Below are 12179 nucleotides of genomic sequence, written 5' to 3'. Positions count from 1 at the left end.
TGGTTAAGCAGTATGTGTGAGTTTGTGTGTGTTTGAATAAAACTAAATTAATTAATGTGAAAGGAAACTATTTTCTCTCTCTCTTTACCTGGCTGAAAAATAGACAAACTTCCATCTGTGTGTCCAAACACCAGTTTGCCTTTCTTTTTCGGATGCCATCTGAAGAGACAGATATCAGACAGGAAGGAGTGAGCTTCTTTATGCACTGTTAGCCCAGGGTCAGGACCTCCATACACCCAGATATACAACGGACCACGCTGGGAGACAAAGGCCACGCCATCAGCTGAGTTCCAGCACCAACTGACTGATGTGGGGACACCTGGGAATGCAGGAGGAGACACTGTAAACTTTATAGATTAAAGACATAGAAATAATCTACTCTTAAAAATTTCACCATAACAATAAATCCTGTCAACCATCCATCTACCTTTAGTGTTGTCCAGTCTTGCAACAGCCTTTTGTTCTGTGACATTCCACACGATGAGCAGGTTATCAGCAGAGGCCGATGCAAAGAGATCAGAGTTGTCATAACACCAGCTGATAGCTGTTATAGTCTTCTTGTGTTCTGACATGATGGATCTCAATTTATATTCATTGTACTGCTGGTCAAACTATAACAGGCAGATTGAGAATGACAAGGAATTAAAAGAGGGGAAATAAACAAGAATAAAGCAGCAACAGATTTTATCCTGAGATGTGTTTCACATAAGTTCTCTGGTGAAATCTTGCTGCAGTAGTAAATACACTATACTGTAGACAGATTCAAATCTGTCCAGAACTGTAGACACTTCAAACAAAAGGGAAAAAAAGAGAAAAATATATAATATGGGACAAATAGTTTACAAATTATTTATAAAATCTGATTCATAACCTAGGCTATTTATCCAAAGGGCCTCTGCAGTAAATGTGAAGGCATTCAGGTTCAGAAAAAAACAATAATGATTGTTTGATTGAAAAAACACATGTTCAACGTGCCTTTAATTACGTTTAAGTAAATGTACCACACTTGTTTAAAGATCCAGTGTGTAAGATTTAGGTAAAAGGGAACTATTGGCAGATATTTAATGGAGAATAATCCTCATGAAGTTTTCACTAGTTCATTCCATCTAAATTGTATGAATTGTAGTTTTCTTTAACCCAGAAAAGGCCATTTATATTTAAATACTTTATATATCGAGGGGACCCTCTCTATGGAGGCCACCATGTTTTTTACATTAGTCCAGACTGGACAAACTAAACACCTCTTGAGTTTTTATGAAAACTGAAGGCTACCACAGGTTCTTTTACACTTTTGGAAGGGGAGGGTGAGGTGAGGGGTATTCAGCTGCAACATGTAACATCAACACTACAAACATTGTACCTTTAAAGAAAAATAATAAATAAATTGATGTGATCCTTATCTTTATATATCTATCTTAGTATATTAATACAAATTTAGTGAACAAACGATCAACGCTCTGTAACAATCGGTGTGCAAGTGAGTAGTGGGGCAGTGTGGTCAGTACACAGACACAGTTGAATCTTCTTCTACATCCTCAGATAAAGAGGACATGTTAAGAAAACAATCTGCGGGAGCCTAGGAGAGAACCAATGTGGAGCGTTGGCCCATGTAGGGAAGCTACAGTCGATGGGGGAGGAAAGTTCTTTGAGATAGTTCACAAGTGAGAGCAATTAAAGACATTGTTGATGAGCCCGACAGGAAACTGCGGGTGACACCTGTAAATCTGAGGCGAGGTATCACTCCGGACGCTATGGTGAGAATCAACAGAGAAGCAAAAACAGGGGGGCCATGAACAACTATGCTGTGAATGGACCAGAGAGGGGAGAGTCAGACAGATTGGAGAGTGGGGATAGTATGGAAATCAGTCAGGAGAGTGAAAGGAAAAGAGAGAAACAAGGAAATTATTTTGGTGGATTAGGGGCAAGGAAACAAATAAGAGTGATGACTAATTTTGAGGGAGGAAATGGTGAAACAGAAGTAAATGAATTCAAGGTAATACTCAAATTTATGAATGAGAATGGAGTCCACATTTTGAGCCCAGTAAAGCTAACCACAAGTAGGTGAGATTAAAATTGCAGACATTTTGAGAGATGGGAATCTGTGTCCATTGATGAAGTAAGAGCAAATCTGAAAGGTGGCAGAGTAAAGGAGATTAAGGTTTTCAGATTAGGGGTAAAGACATATAGTAAAAGTATATTGTTGGAATTTGAGGAAGGAATTCTCCCATAGAAAGAAGTGCTGGGATGTAGGGGTTTGCTATCTCCTTATCAGAGTGGCTGTAGGAAAGAGAGGGGAACGATTGGACCCAAGCATATTTTTTGAGACAGAAATTAGTATAGTCCAAATTAGTGAAGAATTAATAATGGCAATTTTCTTTGATGTTGAGAAGGCTTATGATATGGTATGGAGAGAGGGTTTAATGATTAAGTTAGATGAAATGGTAAATAACAGGAAGAACTTTTGATTGGATAAAAAATGTTTTGTTTGATAGATATATTCAGGTAAAGACAACAACATCGATCAGGTATAAGGTAAATAAGCAAAGCAAAGGTATTAGAGTGGACAAAGCAAAACAAGATTAAAAAATGTTATAGAATGTTCAGATTCACTATCAGCATTGTTGTATGAGTTTTGAATCATTACAGTCCCTGTCATCCTACAGCAGCCCCGATTTATGAAAAATACAAGAGACTATTCAAACTACATATGACACAAACAAAAGTCAGGTTCATGTAAATCCCAGCTCAGAGGGCACAGGGGCATCAAGGGCAATGAAATGGCTGATTCAAACAATCTTTAAAAAAGGAGAGAGTTATGGAGGTAGCTTTCAGTCAGTCTGCTTTCAATGAAGCAGTATTTAGGAGCAACATCATGACTGACTGGCAAAAACAATGGGATGAGTGAAATAAAGGACACCATCTATATCAAATAAAGCAAGCACTGGGATGGATGAAAACAACAGGCAAAAACACCAGAGAGCAAACAGTCATATCAAGATTAAGATTAGGACACACAGGATTAAACAAAACAATGAATTTAATAGGGAAACATCCAGCAGGACAGTGTGAATGTGACTTAGGGGAAGAAATGGTGAAACACATCATCTGTCACTGCCAGAAATTTAAAACAGATAGAGAAATGGAGAGCAAAAACTCCATCACGCCAAATCCAACAGTGGGAGAGGAGATGATGATGGAGATGATGATTAGTTATTTTTTTCTCAAAGTGAATCAGTTTTGTTTGGTTGAGGATGATTCACTTATATAAATAATGCTTAAAAACTACAGTTTGTATAATCCCACCAGTTGGTAACATGGTTGTAGGAGAAAACCAATAAAAAAAAATATTCTGGAACCACTGCTTTCAATCATTCCATTACAAGATGTGGATACACTGTTTAATTAAACTGTATGAGCTTTGCTGAACACGTGTCTTATTACCACTGGATATGGATATTTGCCGTACTCAAAATTCCAATAGCAAATTCAGGTAGTGAGTAGATTATAAAATACCATAATAGCCTAAATTACTGTATGTGAAAGAGGCTTTGGTAATGTTTGGTATTGTTTAAGATTTTAAAATTAAACATCCTTTGAACATGTAACATCGAAACAATTCTCTCATGCAAACACGTACACACACATCTCGTTCACCTGGTAGATGTAAATAGCCAATGTAGCACAGTAAGCGAAGCGGTCTCCACTAGCAGCGCACACATCTTTGTTCCAGGGCTGACAGCCTGCTGCTAGCAAGCCAACTTGCTTCACACTGGCCATCCTCACCTACAGACACACAAACACATGCATGACATTATTCATGTTATATTTAAGTCATTTTTTCCCATGTATTTGTATTAAAGATCAGCAGTGTACAGACAACAAATACAATGTGCTGTGATCCAGCTTTTCTTTTTCTTTGTTTTCTCCCTTCCCGTCCATCATGTGGTGTGACAACAGAGAAACAGAGTATCACCTAACTCCAGCTACCCACCATTAAGAAAATACAAAATACAAGGCACCAAAAATAAGTCAAAAAGTAAATAAGATAGAAATATTTGAAAAAAAAGACTGTAATAAATATAACAGGGAGAACAATAACATGGATTCAAAATCAAATGGGGTAAAGAGAGGTTAGAATATTTACATAGGAGGCTCCCAACTATTTTTTGGTTTTTGTTTTATTAAAGAGTCTCTCAGGGAATATTTCACCTTTTCAAACATCAAAAAGGGCATTAGATCAGACAGCTAGGGTGTGGCAGAGGGAGGAATAGGTCTCCAATGATAATAATAATTTTAGGCTGGTCAACATGGATAAATTAGGCTGTTTCAAGTGGAATTTGAATGTCAGGCTTACGGACACTTGGATGACACCACAGGGGCAGTATGGAGGCATTTTATGTTTTCTGTTGTTTTTATATGTTTGAAGAAGTGGTCACCATTTACTTCAATTGTATTGGATTTGGCTGCAATATTATTTACCCCTGAAACTCTAAAATTGTTTTGTGGACTCAAACACTTCACCCACCCTATCATTGGCATAGTGATGAGTAGATAATGGACACAGTTCATTCCCCAGGCTTCCCCATCTACATGCCAAAATGTCCTTAGGCAAGATGCTGAACCCCGAATTGGCCCTCATAGAACAAAAAAGTGCTGCTAATAGATGCACTGTATGAATGTGTGTCTGAAACTGTACTGATCATCAAGACTAGAAAAGCTATATATAAATACAATCCATTTATGCTAGAAAATGATGTATATAAAGTTGAAATCATACCATGTTTCTCAGCAACTGGAGGATCTGTTGGAAGCTGATGAAAAGATGTAAAGTTTGTGCGAATATATTCTCGCTCTTGAAAATACCGGAATAGATGGGATCGGGGCAAATTATACTTAGAAGGGAGATACGTGATTGTTACAAATGGGGTTATATGGGGAAGGGACAGAAATATTGCAATACTGGATTTCTTATGTAAGTGGGACAAGAGGGGCATAGACCATAGCGGCAAGTGAATTTGTGAGAACTTTCCTCCATTATAAACCAATCCAGGTGAGAGAAGTTGAAAACCTTGGCGAATAGCTTTACATCTGAATTTAACAACCCTATTAGCCTGTAGCTGCTGCAGTCCTCTGGACATTTATCTTTCTTAAGAATAAATGAAATTGAGGCTTGATGTAGAGTTGGAGGGAGTGAATGAATCTTCAAACATGTCCAATAATAAAGGGGCAAGTTAGTTGTTAAAAAACTAATACAGTTGTACATCAGAACCTTTGTTCGTTTTTATTAATTTAAGAGACTTGGTTATTTCTTTATTTATAATTGTGAAGGTTTGTCAAAAATATCTTCTAATATGAATCTATAGTAAGCCATCTAACAAAATGTCCATTGCTAATATGTGTACTGGGGTTTCAGATTTTCTGGGTCATTTTTTATCTGAGAAATTAGTTTATCATAATTAGCTTTGTATAATTGAGATGAGTTAGGAGTCAGAATGACCCCCAAGTACGTACATAAAGCCCTTTTTTGACCATTTGAATTTCTCCTGTGATCATCATTGCTTCCGATTTCCCTTCATTAACCTTGTACCCTGAGTTTTCCCCAAAGTTCCTCAGACATTGCATGAGAGCCGGAATAGATGATACTGGGTTTCTAATAAACAAAATAACGTCATCCACGAACAACTAAATTTTGAGTAAGTAAAAAAAAAATGTAATTCAGCGAATGGTTCAATACATAATGCGAATGAATAGGAGAGGCTGGATTTCCTTGCCAAACAGCTTTCTTAAGATCAAAACATTTAGAGCAATATCCATTCATTCTGACTCTAGATATTGAATCTTTATTTAAAGTATTAATCCATCTGGTAAATGTCCAATTGAATCCCATTTGCTCCATAGTAAAATTTAAATATGACCAATCCACCCTATTAAACACCTTCTCCACATCAAAGCTGAGGCTCCACGTCAGAAGCATTGAAGGATGGGTGGAATCTCTTGCTATTGACTGTAAATTTAAAGCCCTTCTAATATTATTTGCACCCTGTCATACTGGTATGAATCCAGCCTGGTCAGGGTTGATTAATTTTCCAAGGTATTTCTGCATTCTGTTCGCTAGTATGGAACTAAGAATCTTTGCATAATTTCCGAGCAAACTAATTGGTCTATAGCAGTGGTCTCCAACCTTTTAAAGCACAAGGTCACTTTTTAATTCAAAACGTAAGCCGAGATCTACCACCCCAATATCTTGCAAAAAACCCACTTAGGAGGGTCATATTTATTATTTCAGTATGAATTCATGCATCTTCAGCTCCTGCAAATATTTCACAATAAAAAAACATTTTTAACGCTGCAGTGCTTTTGTTTTATTTTATTCTGCAGTGAAACACAAAGTTGATCTGTCTATGTCACAAATGTATTTACAACACTTCTTGAACATGTTTCAAAGTAAAAGCACTCCAGCGTTTTACCTCTGAATCCATCTATTTGTTCTAACAGGGCTTTGATTGTTGTCAACAGACCAGAAGATGCAGGACTTCATACCGTAGAGTCCTGACATTTAGTTCAGTGCATAATCTGACTTGTATTGAAGGAAATGCAGGCCGCCAGTAGCGGACACACAGCGGGTGTGAACAACAGACAACCGACCCACAGCTGATCTGCCGCGCGACCACAGACTGTGAGTCCAGAGAGTTATAGAGAGCGACGGTGAAGACTGTTGAGATGGACCTGTCGATCAAGATTGACTGGTAGATCGCGATCGACGGGTTGGCGACCACTGGTCTATAGGAACCACACTCATTTTGGAAGATTCCTCTCAATTTTGATACATTTTGAGCCTCATCCGGTACATCATAAAGGTTTGGGATAAAATGTTTTAAGTGCATCTGCCAATTCTACTGGATGAGAAACCTCAGCCAAAGACTTGGGGTGTAGTAGTTTTAGGTACTATACGATTTGACTGCTCTTTTCTGAACTGAAAGGCAAGCAGACGGCTCGTTCGATTCCCCATCTCATAATATTTTTGACTTGTGCATCTCTGCAGCACTGAAGTTGTCTCAATATGTGAGCATCCCTGGTGGTTTCATGCTCATGTCCTAGTTTTTTTATATCACTTTCGAATTGTTTCTCCTTTTCAAGTCTTTGTTTATTTAACTGGACAGCTATTTCAATACATTTACCCCTCAGCATGGCCTTCGCCATCCCATAGTGTGGAGGGGGATACTGATCCATTATCATTTGTTGCAAAGTAATCTTCTATAGTTTCTTTTAGTTGTTGTTGAATAATTGGGTCTGTTAGCATGTAAACATTTAATCATTTAAAATGCCTATCAAAACCCAAATTTAAAGTCAGCCTTACTGGGCCATGATCAGACAGAGTGTTCTATAATGCATTCTTCAACCTTATGAAGGCTGTGTTTTGAAATACAAATCATATCGATCCTGGAATATGACCCATGCACCAAGGACAAGAAAGTGAAGTCTCTTGTTTTGGGATTTTTAGCTCTCCAACTATCAACCAACCCCAACTCTTCCAACATGTATTTTGCTGCTTTAGATTTTTTACTGGGGGGCCTATGCACCAAGGGTAGTTTGTCTAAATTCAGATTTAATACACAGTTCAAGTCACCCCATACAATTATTATATCTTTAGCTACCCCTCTTTTTCTGCTATTCAGACAAAATAAAATAAAACACCTATTCAACCCATTCTCTCTTAAATTCTTGTCTTCAGCATCACATAAGTGAGTTTCCTGTAATAGGGCTACTGAGCGTTAACATTTTTCCAGCTGACCCAAAAAATTGCCACCAACCCCTGCTGTGTTGTAGGCTGAGAGTTTTGAGGTTGTTGCCTTGGGTCTTATCGTAGTAAAAAAAGAAAAGAACGGGATGAGTACTATACTCCCTATACCTCTTATTCACTCATGAACAAAATAATAGCCATTATTCGTTGTGATCAGCTGTTTCAAGAGTCTTACAACGGTATAGGTACAACACTTTGTTATTATCACAGGCGAAAAGTTACACCCTTTTCCCCTACATCCCTTTCTCTTTCAGCTGCTTAATCACTGCACGTACCCGTGCCCTTTCTATCTGTATCTCTGGTGAGTATATTACTGTAGGAGCCAGCTAGTATTGTTTGTAATGTTAAGTTTGTTGCTATGGTCACATAAGGGGATCTGAGTCACGTGGTGGTGGTACGTCTGCAGGTAGTAGTAAAATCAGCTGTTCCTCACCGGGTGAATGAAGGAACGAGAGGGTGATGGGGGAAGTCCTACTTTGCTGACCGCATGATATCAACCAAATGCACTGACTTGATGTTTATTGGACAGTGGGAACATTTCACTGCTTGTTTTTCTAGCCCTAAATAAATATACACAAACCAGCAGTCTTTTGGAATGAAGTCTTATCGAACAGCAAGCGCGTCCGGCAGGTAAAGCTTTTTCCCCTGCCTCTTGGAGACTATACTGTTGTAAATTTGATAGTCGCTCTACAATTACTTTTCCAAGCACCCTGTCAATAGCGCTGGCTAACGTCTTCAGAGGCACCGACTCTAGGCTCTGCATCCGCTGTTGTCTGCTCCAGGTCCCCCATTCGCTGTTTCAGGTTATTCACTGACTCCTCCAGCCAAGACAAAAAGGCCTTCGTGTCTGTAAACGATTCTTTATTTTCTTTCCTTAGTTCTCTCAGCCCTCGGAGAATCTTTTCCATGCTCTTCATGTCTTTGTTGCAAGCTGGCCGAGTGGGGGTCCTTTCTTTCCTTGGATTTTTGTTGTGCGGTTCTTGCACCTCAAACTGAGCTCATAGTTACTCCTGTGTCTTAAGTTATTCTGGTTGCATTCAAAAAAAATTTTTTTACTTGCCGAATTTTGAGAAATTAAACACTTGCGTGTGTCACCGGAAGTCCTCGTTGTGTTGTTTTGTATTTACATTTCAACTCCTTTCAAACCAATTATTTATTACTGTGCTGTTAATGTTAGATTTTAATGCAGCATACAGTTCTACTACAACCGGCATAACACTCAGAGCAAACTAACGTACAGTAGATCCACAGGTTAGAGAAGATAAGATGATTAAAGACAAGGAGATGTGAGAGAGGATTGTAGTAATCTGTGCTGTGATTGGCTAAAACCAGTGAGGAACTGAGCATATCGGAATGGTGCTTCTGTCCCCTCATTGAAACTGCTACACATCCTCTGAGCCAGAGTCCTAAACAGGCCCTTTTAGAAAATGTAGCTTCTTTTGTTAGTTATTTAAACCAATCCTGTGTGTCTGCAGGGTAGTTCTAACAAGTATCTTTAATAAGATGCTGTGAGAAAAGAGCAAAGATGAACAAACGTCACTGAGTTTACAGACTAAGACCAGTGAACTACATGTCACACCATCTTTTAGGCCTTTATAATAGGTATTTTAAGTTTGAATCTTAAAGGGCCAGTTATCCCAAATCCCACTAGAGAAGTAAAAAGCTGGGACCCTGTCAATCTTTAAAGCACTGAGATCTGTTTTCCTGCAACCTCTCCCTGTGGTGAAAATTGGCAGATTTTAATTCCTCTCGGTTTATTATCTTCTTTATTACATACTGACTACACAGGACTTTGATGGAGGAAAGTGTCATGATACACTCTTTTATGGAAATCCCACAATTGTCATTAGATTCATTTTGAGTTATTCTTGGCATATTGCAGTATTTGAAGATACTGTATATTGTAGTCAAAAGTTTATGTCTTACGTTTATGTGTTACACTGAAATAGTAAAATATGTATTTCAAGCCATGCTAGCAGCATTACCCTGTGAATGACAATGATGGCCAGTCAGTTGATTTGTCTAGACTCATATATTTCTATACAAATATCTCTACAGTTTTTAGATTGTTTACCATGAAATTTAGTCCAGAGGAAGAATCCGGCTGATTCAATTGATCCTTGCCTCTAGAAGCACCAGTCATGCTTGGACAATATCTCAATCACCATTTGATAAACTGACGAAATGTTATAAAGAAATTCATGACGACATTGGTGATACCCAACTTTAACTTTAAGCTTCAGGCTCTTTATCTCTACGGTTTCTTATATTGAAATCAATATTGCTATGGGCAAACAACCTAAAAATGTCTTTTGGTACTCTCTAACTCTAACACACACACACAGACACACACAATATATGTGTGGAACTAGTTAAACATTTTTTTACATCAAGTGTGTCAGAAGGTCTGTACAATCTTTAACCCTGCAACTGGCTCACTTAAGTGGCCTTCATTAATGCCGCTAACTACAACTGAGCATTTCCTGCTTTGAATCAATCAATCAAATTTTATTTGTATAGCCCATATTCATATATCACACTTTGTCTCATGGGCTTAACAAGGTGCAACATCCTTTGCCCTTAACCCTGAAACAGTCTGATAAAACTACCAAAAAACAGAGAGTGAGCTACATGGGAAAATATTGAATTTTCCCATTGTGCATTTCCCCGTTGTGTGGATCCATAAAGTTTTATTTAATCTAATGTGAGGGATCCCTCTGCCAAGAAAGACAGAAGTGCAATAGATGCCACTGAGAACTGAGAATATCCGCAAAACAAGAGTATTTACAACATTGATTGGTGCCTCTGTTTAGTATTTAAGTATTTGTACAAAGGAAAATGTCTGATAGAGATTAAGAGACCAGCAGTGATAAATTAATTGATAGTTTATTGTCAGCAATGTTATTGTGCCCCGATGTTGTCACTGGGTCTCCTAACAACAGCCAGAGATGAACCACTCAGGTTCATCTCTGGCTGTCATCATCATCTCAAACATGATTTATTAATAATCGGGAGTAAACATAAGTTGTCCAGCAGTTTATGCTGATCATGGCAGCTAAGATCTGGTGGGTATTCTCTTGGCAGGTCTGCTGCTGCCTTTTGAATCCAGGAAGAGTTCATTGACCAACTAACCTCAGTTGTGCCAATCAACTCTCCCTGGTTCACCTGGAGGTCCTCTGGCGAGCTATCTCCGCAAATGTCAAATTGAGTTCAATGGAAAAGGTCTATTTAGACTTAATGTATTCTCAGATGACCTCTCAGGAATATTCTCTATACAGGTCACCAAGTTAAGTATAAGGCACATTCCATTTTAAAATAATGTAGCTCTAAAAATTAGACACATACTACTGTAGTGCTCACTGGTTCTCTAACATTTTTGTCAGGAGGCATAACACTTGTGAAACAAGTCACAAGTCTTCCTTCATATATAAATCAGTAAAATTAGACTAATCCCAAGGAAAGCCAAGTGTGAGAAAAAAAGAGCAACATACTGAAGTGAGTAATAACCATGAAATGCTGATTCATGTACATCTGTTGAATACTAACCTGTAACTACAGCTCTGTTGTATTGCTGTGATGTGTGACTGTCTGGAATAATGTGAACTGATGACTGTTTAGCCGATTAAATAGTAGCTACATTCATGTTTTTCGTTTGTATGATCTCGTATCGTTTGTTTGTACACATAACTGATAAAGTTATGTTAAGATAAAGAGGGGGGCAGAGGAGGAAAGGAATCTACTCTAGAGGTGAAGAAGAGGAGAGCACCATAACAAGTAAACACTGAATACTTCATCAATGTGAATGCTCATATTTGTTATCTGTTCGTGTTTCACTCCTGCTGCTGGGAATTAATATAATATATAGATCCCATGCTGTGGATTCCAGTCTAATTTAGCTTGCCCATCCACACGCACGTTCATACATTGTTGCCTAAGGACGCTTGGAGGATGAGAAGGACTGGGAACGAGCTGCCGACAATGGTTGGGGGGACGACCGCTCTCCCCCCTCAACCCCAACCGCCCCTATTATTAATATCATGCAAACCCCCATCACCTGCTGTTGCTGAAAACATCGAATATAAGACAATAACATTAACACAAAAAGCTCGTTTCAGACACGACGCTTCCAATAATAATAATAAGAGGAAGAGGAAGAACATACCCTTAAGGTTCAGTGTAAGCCACCGGGGAATAGGCCAACCGTGTTTGTCAGCTGCCAACGTGAAGGAGCTGCGACCTCCAGCACACAGGCTATTTCCTGCTGCGCGTTGACTACATATCGGATCGTCAACAGGTCTGTGCAGAACCACTCATCCTGTCAGTGATTAACTCGCTGTCGCCTATGTTCTCCACGGAGGTTCACCGAGCGGGACTTCAC

The 12179-nt window shown here is 38.7% G+C and overlaps 1 protein-coding gene across 5 annotated transcripts in view; it reads right to left on the bottom strand.

Moving 5' to 3' along the window:
* wdr17 (WD repeat domain 17) overlaps window positions 1-12179 on the bottom strand; it is a 42386-nt gene that overhangs the window by 29982 nt on the left and 225 nt on the right. For 2 of the 5 annotated variants that reach the window (XR_011243862.1, XM_069530613.1), the window contains exons 2-4: window positions 3655-3783; window positions 428-611; window positions 89-319 (exon numbers count right to left, since the gene is read on the bottom strand). Coding sequence is in view for 4 of the 5 variants with exons in the window: in XM_069530613.1 (XP_069386714.1) it covers window positions 89-319; window positions 428-611; window positions 3655-3777 (538 nt within the window). In the remaining variant the exon portion in view is untranslated. Of the gene's footprint in view, window positions 1-88; window positions 320-427; window positions 612-3654; window positions 3784-11963; window positions 12163-12179 lie in introns of those variants that run through there. The other 3 variants (XM_069530614.1, XM_069530616.1, XM_069530615.1) reach the window with 3 other exon arrangements.

Source organism: Paralichthys olivaceus, chromosome 8 (genome assembly GCF_024713975.1).
Source record: "Paralichthys olivaceus isolate ysfri-2021 chromosome 8, ASM2471397v2, whole genome shotgun sequence".
NCBI classification, from domain to species: domain Eukaryota; kingdom Metazoa; phylum Chordata; class Actinopteri; order Pleuronectiformes; family Paralichthyidae; genus Paralichthys; species Paralichthys olivaceus.
This window is presented reverse-complemented; position numbering and strand designations above follow the sequence as displayed.